The sequence below is a fragment of the Haematobia irritans genome, chromosome 1 (assembly GCF_050003625.1).
Source record: "Haematobia irritans isolate KBUSLIRL chromosome 1, ASM5000362v1, whole genome shotgun sequence".
Lineage (NCBI taxonomy): Eukaryota > Metazoa > Arthropoda > Insecta > Diptera > Muscidae > Haematobia > Haematobia irritans.
In genome coordinates, this window is record NC_134397.1 from 236961240 (window position 1) to 236977048 (window position 15809).

At 34.2% G+C, this 15809-nt stretch overlaps 2 protein-coding genes across 2 annotated transcripts; both read left to right on the plus strand.

Moving 5' to 3' along the window:
- The first annotated feature begins 4436 nt into the window (after positions 1–4436).
- LOC142219569 (uncharacterized) lies at positions 4437–5436 on the plus strand. The gene is made up of 2 exons (XM_075288497.1): positions 4437–4588; positions 4671–5436. The coding sequence occupies exon 2, from the start codon at positions 4808–4810 to the stop codon at positions 5324–5326; it is 519 nt and encodes a 172-aa protein (XP_075144612.1). The 5' UTR covers positions 4437–4588; positions 4671–4807; the 3' UTR covers positions 5327–5436.
- A 5355-nt stretch (positions 5437–10791) lies between these two features.
- LOC142234946 (glutathione S-transferase 1-like) lies at positions 10792–11571 on the plus strand. Its single transcript, XM_075306186.1, has one exon. The coding sequence runs from the start codon at positions 10809–10811 to the stop codon at positions 11484–11486; it is 678 nt and encodes a 225-aa protein (XP_075162301.1). The 5' UTR covers positions 10792–10808; the 3' UTR covers positions 11487–11571.
- Positions 11572–15809: the final 4238 nt, after the last annotated feature.

Consider the following 15809-nt stretch of genomic DNA (forward strand, 5'->3'; position numbering starts at 1 on the left):
TCTGGGACGCATATTTAAGGAGTTATGGCCAAAATAAGTTTTCATAAAAAATTTGAATTTTTCGAGGAAATTTTGATTTTTTGGGGGTGGTTACGAATTGAGGTCCTTTTCGCTCTAGGACGCATATTTAAGGAGTTATGGCCAAAATAAGTTTTTCTTATGAAAATTTGAATTTTTCGAGGAAATTTTGGTTTTTTTGGGGGGTGGTCACGAATTGAGGTCCTTTTCGCTCTAGGACGCATATTTAAGGAGTTATGGCCAAAGTAAGTTTTTCATATGAAAATTTGAATTTTTCGAGAAAATTTTGATTTTGTGGGGGGTGGTCACGAATTGAGGTCCTTTTCGCTCTAGGACGCATATTTAAGGAGGATGGTACGAATTGAGGTCCTTTTCGCTCTAGGACGCATATTTAAGGAGTTATGGCCAAAATAAGTTTTTCATATAAAAATTTGAATTTTCGAGAAAATTTTGATTTTGTGGGGGGTGGTCACGAATTGAGGTCCTTTTCGCTCTAGGACGCATATTTAAGGAGGATGGTACGAATTGAGGTCCTTTTCGCTCTAGGACGCATATTTAAGGAGTTATGGCCAAAATAAGTTTTTCATATGAAAATTTGAATTTTTCGAGAAAATTTTGATTTTGTGGGGGGTGGTCACGAATTGAGGTCCTTTTCGCTCTAGGACGCATATTTAAGGAGGATGGTACGAATTGAGGTCCTTTTCGCTCTAGGACGCATATTTAAGGAGTTATGGCCAAAATAAGTTTTTCATATAAAAATTTGAATTTTTCGAGGATTGTCATCGAAATTTTGATTTTTTGGGGTGGTCACAATTTAAGGTCCTTTTCGCACTAGGACACATATTTAAGCAGTTACGGCCAAAATAAGTTTTTCATATAAAAATTTTAATTTTTCGACGATTTTTCATCGAAATTTTGATTTTTTGGGGGTGGTCACGAATTGAGGTCTTTTTCGCTCTAGTAAGAATATTTAAGGAGTTATGACCAAAATAAGTTTTTCATATAAAAATTTGAATTTTTCGAGGAAATTTTATTTTTTTTGGGGGTCGTCACGAATTGAGCTCCTTTTTGTTCTAAGGCGCTTTTTTAAGGAATTATAGCCAAAATAAGATTTTCATAAAAAATTTGAATTTTTCGAGGATTTTAATCGAAATTTTGATTTTTTGGGGGGTGGTCACAAATTGAGGTCCTTTTCGCCCTAGGACGAATATTTAAGGAATTAAAGCCAAAATAAGTTTTTCATGTAAAAATGTGAATTTTTCGAGGAAATTTTATTTTTTTGGGGGTGGTCACAAATTGAGGTCCTTTTCGCTCTAGGACGCATAATTAAGGAATTAAAGCCAAAATAAGAATTTCATATAAAAATTTGAACTTTTCGTGGATTATCATCGAAATTTTGATTTTTTGTGGGTGGTCACGAATTTAGGTCCTTTTCGATTTGGGACGCATACTTAAGGAGTTATGGCCAAAATAAGTTTTTCATATAAAAAATTGAATTTTTCAAGGATTTTCATCGAAATTTTGATTTTTTGGGGATGGTCACGAATTGAGGTCCTTTTCGCTCTAGGACGCATATTTAAGGAGTTATGACCAAAATAAGTTTTTCATATAAAAATTTGAATTTTTCGAGGATATTCACTTAAATTTTGATTTGTTTGGGGTGGTCACGGATTAAGGTCCTTTTCGCTCTATGACGAATATTTAAGGAGTTATGGCCACAATAAGTTTTTCACATAAAAAAATTGAATTTTTCGAGGATTCTCATCGAAATTTTGATTTTTCTGGGGTGGTCACGAATTGAGATCCTTTTCGCACTATGACGCATATTAAAGAGTTATGGCCAAAATAAGTTTTTCATATAAAAATTTGAATTTTTCGAGGAAATTTTATTTTTTGGGGGTGGTCACGAATTGAGGTCCTTTTCGTCCTAGGACGAATATTTAAGGAGTTATGGCCAAAATAAGTTTTTCATATAAAAATTTGAATTTTTCGAGGAAATTTTATTTTTTTGGGGGTGGTCACGCATTGAGGTTTTTTCGCTCTAGGACGCATATTTAAGGAATTATAGCCAAAATAAGATTTTCATCGAAATTTTGATTTTTTGGGGGTGGTCACGAATTGAGGTCCTTTTCGCTCTAGGACGCATATTTAAGGAGTTATGGCCAAAATAAGTTTTTCATATAAAAATTTGAATTTTTCGAGGATTTTCATCGAAATGTTGATCTTTTGGGGATAGTCACGAATTGAGGTCATTTTCGCTCTAGGACGTATATTTAAGAAGTTTTGGCCAAAATGAGTTTTTCATATAAACATTTTATTTTTTTCGAGGATTTTCATCCAAATTTTGATTTTTTTGGGGTGGTCACGAATTAAAGTCCTTTTCGCCCTAGGACGAATATTTAAGGAGTTATGGCCAAAATAAGTTTTTCATTTAAAAATTTGAATTTTTCGAGGATTTTCATCGAAATTTTGGTTTTTTGGGGTGGTCACGAATTAAGGTCCTTTTCGATCTAGGACGCATATTTAAGGAGTTATGGCCAAAATAAGTTTTTCATATACAAATTTGAGTTTTTCGAGGAAATATTGATTTTTTGGGGTGGTCAAGAATTGAGATCCTTTTCGCTCTAGGACGCATATTTGACGAGTTATGGCCAAAATAAGTTTTTCATTTAAAAATTTGAATTTTTCGACGATTTTCATCGAAATTTTGATTTTTTTGGGGGTGGTCACGAATTGAGGTCCTTTTCGCTCTAGGACGCATATTTGAGGCCAAAATAAGTTTTTCATATAAAAATTTTAATTTTTCGAAGATTTTCATCTTTTGGGGTGGTCACGAATTAAGTTCTTTTTCGCTGTAGGTTAGGTTAGGTTAGGTTAGGTTAGGTGGCAGCCCGATGTATCAGGCTCACTTAAACTATTCAGTCCATTGTGATACCACATTGGTGAACTTCTCTCTTATCACTGAGTGCTGCCCGATTCCATGTTAAGCTCAATGACAAGGGACCTCATTTTTATAGCCGAGTCCGAACGGCGTTCCACATTGCAGTGAAACCACTTAGAGAAGCTTTGAAACCCTCAGAAATGTCACCAGCATTACTGAGGTGGAATCATCCACCGCTGAAAAACTTGTTGGTGTTCGGTCGAAGCAGGAATCGAACCCACGACCTTGTGTATGCAAGGCGGGCATGCTAACCATTGCACCACGGTGGCTCACGCATATTTAAGGAGTTATGGCCAAAATAGGTTTTTCATACAAAAATTTTATATTTTCGAGGACTTTCATCGCAATTTTGATTTTTTTGGGGTGGTCACGAATTAAGGTCCTTTTCGTTCTAGGACGCATATTTAAGGAGTTATGGCCAAAATAAGTTTTTCATATAAAAATTTTATTTTTTCGAGGATTTTCATCGAAATTTTGATTTTTTTGGGGTGGTCACGAATTAAGATCCTTTTCGCTCTAGGACGCATATTTAAGGAGTTATATCCAAAATAAATTTTTCATATAAAAATTTGAATTTTTCGAGGATTTTCATCGAAATTTTGATTTTTTGGGGGTGGTCACGAATTGAGGTCCTTTTCGCCCTGGGACGAATATTTAAGGAGTTATGGCCAAAATAAGTTTTTCATATAAAAATTTGAATTTTTCGAGGATTTTCATCGAAATTTTGATTTTTTGGGGGTGGTCACGAATTGAGGTCCTTTTCGCCCTAGGACGATTATTTAAGGAGTTATGACAAAAATAAGTTTTTCATATAAAAATAAATTTTTTGAGGAAATTTTATTTTTTTGGGGGTGGTCACGAATTGAGGTCCTTTAGGACGCATATTTAAGGAATTATAGCCAAAATAAGTTTTTCATATAAAAATTTGAATTTTTCGACGATTTTCATCGAAATTTTGATTTTTTGGGGTGGTCACGATTTAAGGTCCTTTTCGCTCTAGTACGAATATTTAAGGAGTTATGGCCAAAATAAGTTTTTCATATAAAATTTGAATTTTTCGACGATTTTCATCGTAATTTTGATTTTTGGGGGTGGTACGAATTGAAGTCCTTTTTGCTCTAGGACGCATACTTAAGGAGTTATGGCCAAAATAAGTTTTTCATATAAAAATTTGAATTTTTCGACGATTTTGAAAATAAGTTTTTCATATAAAAATTTGATTTTTCCTTTTCACTCTTTGAAGCATGTTTCTTCTTGTCGCGAATTGAGGTGCTCTTCACTGTAGTACGCATATTTAAGGAGCTAAGGCCAAAATAAGTTTTTCATTTGAAAAAATTTGATTTTTTCGACAATTTTCAAATACCGTTATACTGAAAGCTCCTTCCCTAATATGCTTTGACTTAAACTTATTGATTAAATATCCATTTCCAAACAATTTTTCGTTTGGTGTATTTCACCAAATTTTCTTTGGCGATGTGTTCATTGTCAAAATAAATTCAAACAAACAAATTTATTTCAAAATTTTCAGCAAGAAAAAAAATTCTATATATTTTGTATAACCAGCCGAAGGATTTTTTTTTGTGGAATATTTGGGGTCATATAAAGCTTGGATTCCCATAAAGAACTGCAGTGCGTAATAATACCTTCACGCATTATTCAGTCTAAATCTGATGATTTTCGAGCTTCTTCTGAAATTTTATTTGACTCGTAGTTTACAAGTGGATGCATTTTATATTCGCATATGTATTAATATTGCCAATCAATGGGAACCTATTGAGCAACCTCTGGATATTTTGGACTGAAGAAAGAATTCAATAACAAAACAAAAATCTTATAAAAAGTCATTTCATGTCATTTCAACCGAGAAATTCGGTTATCGTAATGGATGTAGATGAAGCAGACTGCAGGGAGGAATCGGAATATTTTCCACCGGGAGTTTATAGTACAACACCACAATTGCCCACACTTCATTATGATGTAACACAAGCAAATACATTGTACCAAATGGAACCTTGGATGGCTTTTCGGTCTCATGTGTCCTTACGTTCCATGGATCCATATGGACAATTTCCATTTGGCGATTTTGCTTACGGCATCCTCCCAGTTCAATCTACTTTCATACCATTATACGAATATCAACCGATTCTAACTTATCCAGGAAATATGATTGTGCGTTTGCCTCAAATTGATGCGGATGATTACTATAATCCTCCTGAAAGACTTCGAGGGGGTATTGTAAAAATGGAGGAGCATGAACAAATGGTCTCGAATGATAAAAACAATGTTACAGCCGAAAAGGCAAATAAATCACTTGTATATCGTGCCAAAGAAGGTTATATAGTTGAAGAGCCTTCCGATGAGAAATAGTGCTCACATCATTAAAATATATAAGAATTTTGTGTAATATGTATATATTTTGTATATGTATATTTTGTATAAAGCGTAATAGAGATATAGAAATTTCTACAAAGTCTCAAGACTGTTGTTGTTGTTGTTGTAACAGTTTATTGTGATTTCATCCATTTTTATGTTATATTCATTGATACTTCAGCTTGTGGCCAGATCGAGGAACTCTGCGACTAATGTGGGGTGCGTCCAGAGTGACCTGGCGGTAAGTCGGGTAGGTTTAGCTGGGCAAGAGAAAAGATGACGCGTGTCGTGTGGCCCTTGGTTGCAGATTGGACATACGTCAGCTACGCTGCTATCAATCACTGATAAATAGGAATTGAGGCGGCTGCACTTGCCTGATTTTAACTGGGCCAAAACTACCCTAGTCTGCCATGGGAGGTCTCTTTCCTCCGTTGCTATGGGCGGTGGACGGACACCGAGAATAGGATTAACCTTGTAGCTTCTCACCGCTACAGTATCCTCATGACTCCTGTTCAAACCTGCCTGGTACGCTGCTTGATCTAGAGGTTCTCTTTTGTAGCGCTGGATCTCGCGCTCTAGATTATGTATATCAACTCTTACGTTCCTGGGTGGTGGTTGTGCATCCATGAGATGGTGGTTTGGATGATTACTGCGATAACAACCCAGGAGATACTGCTTTGACAACATGTAGTTGTGTCTTAGCACAGGGATGATCTTTGTCTCCACATAAAGGTGATCCAGGGGTGTGCTGCGGAGACACCCAGTCGCAGTTCTAAGGGCAGCGTTCTGACAGGTTTGAATGTTATTCCACTGCGTATCACTAGTCTGCGGTGTCCTCATTGGCGCTGCATAGTTTACCACTGACCGGCCAATTGCCTTATAGGTAGTTAACAAGGTTTCTTTGTTCGCACCCCAAGTACTGCCGGCAAGTGACTTGAGGACCTTGTTTCTTATTACAAATTGCAGTGGCATGGGCAGACGACCTAAAAAGGCTGTGGAATGTGACCCCAAGAATCTTGGGGTAATTTGTGGTCGGAATTATTTCACCATCGATACTAATATTCAACTGCCTGCGCCCTTCTGCCGTCCATGTAGTGAATAGTGTGGCTGAGGATTTGGTGGGGGATATCCTCAAGTTTCTCGCAGTGAAATAACTGGTAAGATTAGCTAAGTAGACATTTAAACGATCGCAGATGTCATCAACATTGGGCCCAGATGCCAAGATTGTACAGTCATCCGCATATGATACAATCTCGACGCCGTCAGGTGGGCGTGGAATCGAGGACAGGTAGAGGTTAAACAGTGCCGGAGATATCACCCCACCCTGGGGAACTCCCTGTTTAACTCTACGGGGTTTTGACTTTTTGTCCCTGAATTCCACGTACCACTGGCGTGCACACATATAATTCAGCACCCAACGTTTCACTCCTGCCGGTAGGGACGTATTCTCGATGTCCTCAAATAATGTGTTTCAAGACTGTTTCGTTTTGAATTATTCGTATATCCATGGTGAAGTGTCACAGTCATATCGTTGGGAGAATAATACCTCAATTGTTTTGGATAACGGAGACTATCGTAACCTCTACTATTCACTCTCATTCGACCTTTGTAGAGGAGAGAAGTACCTGATAACTTCAGGTACTAAACTGCTACCCAGAAAAAAAAGAGCTTCCAAAAAAGTAGTTTGGATCGCCAGTTTGTGATCCGGAAGTAGTGCAAACTTGGATCATTACCAATGAATTTCACATGGGCTTGTCATAGGACAGAAGTACTCCGTTTTTTAATCCTTTGCATTGCTGATTGCTTTAGAAGTTGTGCCTTGGAAGTTCATTTGAATGAAGAAATTTAGAAAAAATAAAATTTTTCGACCAATTTCACTTTTTATTTTTATCATTATTTTTTATTACAATTTTATTTTCTAATTATGATTTTTGTTAACTTTTCGCGGGCGTGAAAAATTTAATTTTATTTTTTAAATTTTTTGTTTGAATTTCGGGCATGAAAATTTTAATTTTATTTTTTTTTACTTTTTTTTGTTGATTTTGTTTCTAATTTTCTTTGCAACATTTAATTGTTCAAAATTTAAATTTTGCCTTCAAAACGGCTAAATGACGCATTTCTAAGACTGATTCAAAATAACCGGGATGCTCTTAAAAAGAAATGTTTGTGAAACAACTTCCAATGTTTTTTGCTGGGGAGTAAATCCAGAAAATGTATCATCTTTAAAATTTCGTTCAGACCCAGAGCTTTGGAGGGTATGGCGCTGTTGAAGACTTTGTTAAATTGTGATGTTTTATTGGCTCGGAGAGAACCAGTGACTCCAGGATTCAATCACGAAATTAATTGATCCAATTAATTTTACCCTCTACAATATGATGGGGTTTTATATGGGGCTTTGTCATTCCGTTTGTAACACATCGAAATATTGGTTTAATACCCCATAAAGTATATACTATATTTTAAGTCGTGGTGAAATTCTGAGTCGATCTAGCTATGTCCGTCCGCATGTCCTCTATGTCTGCCTGTCTAACGAAATCACGTTAACTTCCGAACGAAATAAGCTATCGACTTGAAATTTGGTACGAAAAATTTTCCAATTAAAATTTTAATTGAGTTTTAAAAAATATTCAATTAAAAATTTAATTGATTCAACTATTTTTAATTGACACACACACCGTAAACGGTCATTTTCTTGTAGCTCCGTTTGGCTTTAACTGCCAGTTAACAGACAGTAAATTGCAAATATCTTCTCTCCGGTTAACTTTAACTGAAAATTTTTTTAAAAGTTAACGTAAACGTTAAACCATCATACAAATCCTTCCATAAACTGTTAGTAAACTATTATTAATATGGGCATTAGTCTTCCGAGTTTGATTAAAAAATTAATTGTATCAATTAATTTTTTAATTTAAAAGTTTAACTTAATTTTTCTATCTTTTTTTAAGATGTTAATTGTATCAATTTATTTATTAATTGAAAAAATCTAAAACTTCTATCAACTTTTTAATTGGAAATATTTTGCCGATATTTATACCCTGCGCTACACTGTGGAACAGGGTATTATAAGTTAGTGCATATGTTTCCAACACCCAGAAGGAGACGAGATAGACACATGGTGTCTTTGGCGAAAATGCTCAGGGTGGGCTTCTGAGTCGATATAGCCATGTCCGTCTGTCTGTGAACATATTTTTGTGATCAAAGTCTAGGTCGCAGTTTTAGTCCAATCGTCTTCAAATTTGGCACAAGTATGTGTCTTGGCCTCAGAATAGAACCCTATTGATTTTGGAAGAAATCGATTCAGATTTAGATATAGCTCCCATATATATCTTTTGCCCGATATGGCCCCAGAAGCCAGAGTTTTACCCTAATTTGCTTAAAATTTTGCACAAGAAGAACCATTAGTACTATAGTCAAGTGTGCCAAATTTTATTGAAATCGGTTCAGATTTAAATATAGCTCCCATATATATCTTTCGGCCGATATGGACTTATATGGCCCCAGAAGCCAGAGTTTTACCCCAATTTGGTTGAAATTTTGCACTAGGAGTACAATTAGTAGTGTCCCAGCAAAAAAAATTGGAAGTTGTCCCAGAATCCCCCATCGAGCGAAGCAGTCCTTTTGGACAAGTCCGATGCAGTCCTTTTGGACAAGTCCACAAACATTTCTTCTAAAGCGCATTGTGGGATCCCCCAATGATTTTTTACCACTTCCGATGCAGTCCTTTTGGATAAGTGCACAAACATTTCTTCTAAAGCGCATCTTGGGATCCCCCAATGATTTTTTTCTACTTCCGATGCAGTCCTTGGGGACAAGTATTAGAAAGAACGCAATCAGGCTATTTTAAGTGCAAATTTTGTGCAATTAAATTTTACAAAAAAAAAAATAGAAAACTAATAAAAAAACTAAAAAAAATAGAAAATTAATAAAAAGTAAAAAAAATAAAAAAATAAAAAAAAATAAATTTCATCCCCGCTAGGATTTGAACCTGTGCCGTTTGACTTTTTCGCTTCCATGGAAGTTCTTTTGAGAAGGTTTTGCAAATTACTAGAATTTTTATTTTTTTTGTTGATTTTTAATGGAAAAAATATATTTATACGAAAATATATACCGAAAATAAAAACGATGCATGACATAAAAAAATATTTTTTTAGAAAAATATTTGATAAAAAAATTGCCGCTTGTGAGATTTGAACCTGCGTTTCTTATTTTTTCGTTCGTACTAATAAAGAACATCTCGAGAAGCAATTAGAATGTTATTCCTTGGTGTCGTATTACGATCATATCACAAACATTTGAATTTACCTTTCGACGCTTTATGTTCAATGGCGTTTGTGGCTGAGTGTGCTAATTCGTTCTGTTATGGTGCCAGCAAACCCAGGTTCAACCCCTGGTCGGAGCGAAAAAGTTTTTCAAAATGTAAAAATTAGATAATAGGAAAATAATTGTGTAATAAAACATATGGATGAAAAAAGTGAAATTGGTTGAAAAAATGTTTTTTTCGCTTTTTAAATTTCTTCATTCAAATTAACTTCCAGGGCACAAATTCTAAAGCAATGCAAAGAATCCAAAAAGGGAGTAATTCCGTCCTATAACAAGCCCATGTAAAATTCATTGGAGATGATCCAAGTTTGCACTGCTTCCGGACCACAGATTGGGGATCCAAACTACTTTTTTGGTAGCTATTTTTTTGCTGGGGTAGTACAGTGTGCCAAATTTTATTGAAATCGCTTCTGATTTATTTAGCTCCCATATATATCGTTCGCCCGATTTACACTCATATGACCACCGTGGCCAATTTTTTACTCAGGTTTACTTGAAATTTTGCACAGGAAGTAGAATTAACATTCCAACTGGCTGTACCAAATTTGGTTGAAGTCGGTTCAGATTTAGATATAGCTCCCATATATAGCTTTCCCACGATTTACACTCATATTACCACAAAGGCACATTTTTTACTCCGATTTAGTTGAAATTTTGCACAGGCAGTAGAATTAGCATTGTAGCTATGCGTGCCAAATTTGGTTGAAATCGGTTCAGATTTAGATATAGCTCCCATATATATGTTTATAAATTTATAAATTTTAAGAAATTCTGAATTATTTTGTTGGAAATATGAATTTAGTAAATCTTTACATTTACTTTGGCCGCACGATAATATGTTTTTCAGTGTAATATTCAGTGCCATCTATATAGAGCAATTGTCATAAATTTCTACAATAATTTATTTATGCGAAATGTTTTTTTTACTATTCCCAAAAATTCTTATTTTACATTTCTAAGAAAAGAATTTTTTGCGTATTGTTCACAAATCATTTTTTTTTTTCAAAGTACCGGTGGTAGGCCAAATCTCATTTGTCACAGAGAGCATATGCAGATAAGATAATCTCTTATACAAAGAGAGTTGTTGTTTGTTGTTTATAGAAAAAGACCTGTATTCGAAAGTCCAACAATTTTTATTTTTAGTTTAATTTAGCCAATCATGGTATCGAAACCAATTGTCTACGGTTCACACACCAGTCCGACTGTTAATGCCGTTGTCATCACATTAAAAGCTTTAAAAGTTGACTATGAATTTCGCGAAATCAAACCATTGAAGGGAGAAACACGAACTGACGAATATTTACGTAAAAATCCCACTGGTACAATACCAACTTTGGAAACTGAAGATCATCAGTTCATAGGTGATTCACATGCCATATGTGCATATCTCGTTGATCGTTATGCTGCAGATGACACATTGTATCCTAAGGATTTGTATAGACGTGCTAAAGTACAACAATTGCAACATTTCTCCAACAATGTTCTATTCACAACATGCGTTAAAGCCGCTTATCATCCACTGTTTACCCGTAAATCGAAAACTGTACCCGAAGATATTTTGATTAATTTTGATTTGGCCTATGCAATGTTGGAAAGATTTCTAGAACAAAACGTATGGGTTGCTGCCAATCATATGACGGTTGCAGATTTTAATTGTATTTGTTCAGTAATTTCGATGAATGGGCTCCGTCCGATAACAAAGGAGACATATCCCAAGATATTGGATTGGTATAATCGAATGTTGGCAATATCTTATGTTAGGGATACTTTGATGAGTGAACCAATGTTGTCATCTCGTCGATTTTTAGAAAAACATACCGCTATATCACACTTGTAGTAAGAACAGTGTTGTCAATGTTCATGAATCATTTGCTTAAATTAAATTAAATTTGTTTGTACAATAAATAGCTTTAAAAGTGCAACCATTGTTTATTAAAATCTAACTCACAAAGCCAAACACAAAGATCGGCCAAATCGATGGATTAAAAATTCCCCCTTTCATAACTACACTGAAAAAAATAAAGTTTTTTTTATGTCGGCTCGTGTGCGCCGAAAACTATGCTTTATAAATATATCTGCTTGACTGTCTGTGATGCTTGTGCATTGATGGCTATAGCGATAATTGTCTATTGTTAGCTTACAAATGTATGCTCCGCAGTTCGATTCTCCGCCCATGCGAAAGGTAAAATTTAAAAAAAATATATAAAATTGGATAATTTCTTCTACATTGTTTGTATTACCGAAAATGTTGCTAAAAACTAAAAAAAAACATCGTGGAAATTAGAAAGATGTGAGGGAAGAAAACAATTTTTTTAGTCGGTATGATTTTTTTTTACATCCTGTAAAATAATCATCGTTTATCACAAAAACTATATATAGTTCTCTCCTTAACAAACTTCCTTATAGTGAAAAGCGAATGGGAAATGATATTTACACAGAAAAAACTGAAGCAAAATAAAAATCAATTATTGGCATAATTGACTGAAAAAAATATATCAAATACGATTTTTATTAAGTCAAATATGAAAATAATTTATTAAGTCAAATATGAAAAGAATGGAATAATTGAATGAAAATGTTCCAAAAATATCAAAATTCCCTGTTATTGAATTCACAACACATCAATTACTATGTTCAATTGGACCAAGTGTAAATGTTATTGATTTAAGTATAATGTGTAATTGCCTGATAAAATTGTTTATGACGTTGCTACGAACGAAAAATAAATAAATAGAAACAATAAAATGTCATTTATTTTTATTATTAAGAAACTTCGTAAGTACATGGTCGAATTTACCCGCAAATAAACCGCGGTATCGGTACCGCGAGCCGAAATGATTACATTAACAAAATTTTTGGCGCATCATATTATATTTTCTCGCAGGTAAGTACCTTTATCTAAATACTAGTGTTTTTGGCCAAACGCATTTTTTTGGAAAGTACACTCAAAGATTTCTCTTAGTAAAAATGAACATTTTCATTGTGAGTCTAACGTGTGACGTGTTAGGAACTCTTCCTCTCTCTCAAGCATATTTACGAAATACTGATGTACATTCACGCAAACAGAACTTTTAAAGGCGGTTAACGATTCACAACAATTTTTAGACTCACGAGAGCTCTCGTGACTTCGATTATTAGTCGAGATCACGACCAATCACGATTGTTTCACAGCACTAACTTTTTACGATGGAAAGTTAATATAATATATTAAGTATATATTTCGTATATTCGTAAAAAGTCGTTCGTAAAATTTGCAAAATTCGCAGAAAACTTTAATAAAATATGTAAATGAATTCTTTCGTCGTATAAACTTACACACATCCTGAGTTGGACCACTCTAAAACTTGCGAAAAAGCTTTGGAATATATATGTACCACTGCTGTGGTACAGGGTATAATAAGTTTGCGCATTTGTATGTAACGCCAAGAAGGAAAAGTCTGAGACCCATCGTTTAGTATACCCATAGTCTTAGAATTAAATTCTGAGTCGATTTAGCGATGTCCGTCTGTCCGGCTGTCTGTCTGTCTGTATATGTAATTTTGTGTGCAAAGTACAGCTCGCAGTTTAAGTTCGATCATCTTCAAATTTGGCACAGAGTTGTACTTTGGCTCAAAGACAATCGCTATTGATTTTAGAAAAAATCGGTTCAGATTTAGATATAGCAGCTCTATTTTATTGATCTACACCCATGTTCCGATATCCACTTCAATTCTACTTCCACTATTCACGTCAAATCCACGAACGTGAAAATTTGGTGTTCTTAATTCCACGCTCTTTTTTGAACTTTTCTGTAACCAGCTGGGTTGCGCAAATCACCCAAAAATTCACTAAGGCGGAAATCAAAATAAGTGGAATCAATAGACTTATTATAATTTATTATTTTTTTAATTAAAAATGACGCAGTTTTAATAAAACTCGTGTATTAAATATAAAACATTTCAAATTTTTTACGCGAGCACTTTTTTTAACCGGAAATCTTGGACATAATTCAACTTTCACCAAGACTTTTGCAAGTGAATTGATTTCACGAAAATTCCGGTGAATGTGGATTGTAGGACTCGAAAATCGTGGAATTGATTCACATTCACCTGGAAGTGGATTTGGGAACATGGGCACTAATTTGGCTTTTTTCGTGAATTTTTATTATTACGAGTAACTAGCATAACCCAGCCCGTTTCGCTGCGCCTCCCGAAGCATATTTTCGTTAATTTAGTCATCCATATCCTTCGATCTGAAAACAAATTCGAAAAGATTTGAACTCTTTTAAAGAGTAGGATCAGGCACAAAAACTGAAGTAATGAAGTACCGGCTTAACAAATGTCGGGTAGGGGGTGTTCGCTTTCAACCATTTTTTGTTTGTTTTTTAATTGTTCTGTATTCAAATGGTTGGAGGTATACTTCTCCTCAACACACCGTCCAATAAATACCAATAAAATTTACCATATTAACATTTGTTAAAGATTTGGTCACGGATAACATGCCTTTTCCAAACATATACCGGAAAATGAAGCACCCTCTACGTTGCCTTCTACTTAAAAAAACCTGGCAAGAAGCCTATGGAAAAATCATACAATTATGTACCAAGTTTTCATTTATCGACAATCCTCTACTTTCTATTTTTAAAAAATTGGGCAAAAAGGAACCGCCCCTACTTCGCTCCTCCCCGACCAGATATAGTAAATTCACGTACCCTATATTTATTTCACAAACTACCCAACTATACTATTCCCCTTCCCCAACCAGACATCGAAAACTCATGTACCATGTATAAACTTAACCATCTTCTCCCAAGTTCAAGTAAATCGGATTTTGCTCTATTTTTTTGTAAAGGGACGTCACTTTCTCTGCAAGTTCCAAGAAAATCTGTAAACTTCTCTTCAAGTTTCATAGCGACCCAATAAACACAAACGTTTGAAAAATGCTAAATTTCAACAATTTTTCAAACATTTTTTCAAAGGATTAGGGTAATATTCAAGTTGAGAAATTGTTGAGAAAATCGCGTTCTCAACAAAAAACAGACATTACCCTCAACAGTGAAATTCAACACATAAGCAATAATATCTCAAATGTTATTCTCAAATTGAAATGCATCGCTACTCAATAATTTGTCAAACAATTTTCGATGCGAATTCAAAATTAACATCGTTGCAAATACTTTTCAACCTAAATTTGTATGAATGATATCCCCACTTCAAATTTAAAGTCAAAGCCAAAATTCTATGAATTTTGTATAATTTATTCATTTTCATCAAAATAAAAAATATATTAATACACTACACTACATAATACACTACAATACCAATTGATAAATAATAATCTTATTAAACATATCAACAAATAAGAAAAAAAAAACAAACAACAAAACTTTAAATATCTTAAACATTATTAGTAATCACTTTTGCATTGATAATTCGATTTCTTTCCTTTTGGTGTCATAAAACAGCATTAAAATTTATTAACATGCGGGCAATTTGAAATTAGGAACGTACTGGACCGCGTGTTAGAATTGATTTCCAGCAGAAGGAATTCACAAAATATCCATTTTAAACTGATAATAGCATATGAATTAAACTGACGATGTGATGCACATTTTCATCCAGAAGTTGTTGATTTCAACAATTTGTTGTTTTTAACAATATTAATTGGTTGTACTTGTAATGTTTCTGTAAACTTTTTCTTGTCGATAAGCCACTCATTTTTCATTGGTCAGCTTCTTAATGTTGGCAAGAATATAGCATCCAAAGATTTTAGTTTTCTGCAAAGAGATTTAAATTTAGTGACTTCTCTAAAGTGTTGATTTAATTTTTCATATTGACGTACCAATTATTATAAAATTTTTGAAGCCGTTTCAGTTAATTGTCCACCATTTTTTCATCGGTCAGCTTTTTAATGTTTTCAAGAACGTAGAATCCATAATTTTAGTTTTCTGCAAAGAGATATACATGTAGTGACTTCCTTAAAGTTTTATTTCATTTTTTATTTTCACTTACCTATTTTTATAAACTATTTGGTTATTTGTCTAAAATTTTCCATTTTTTTAATTTCTTGCAATTGACCACGAACTTCGTTGCACAAATAAGTATTGAAAACCATATGGTTTTTTTTTGCATTTTAGGGTAGTGTTTTGTCAAAGATTTCTCATATTATCTTCAACACCTTT

Coding starts and splice junctions, on each gene's coding strand:
- LOC142234946 (XM_075306186.1), top strand. CDS start 10,809: ATGGTATCGAAACCAATTGTCTACGGTTCACACACCAGTCCGACTGTT.
- LOC142219569 (XM_075288497.1), top strand. CDS start 4,808: ATGTCATTTCAACCGAGAAATTCGGTTATCGTAATGGATGTAGATGAA.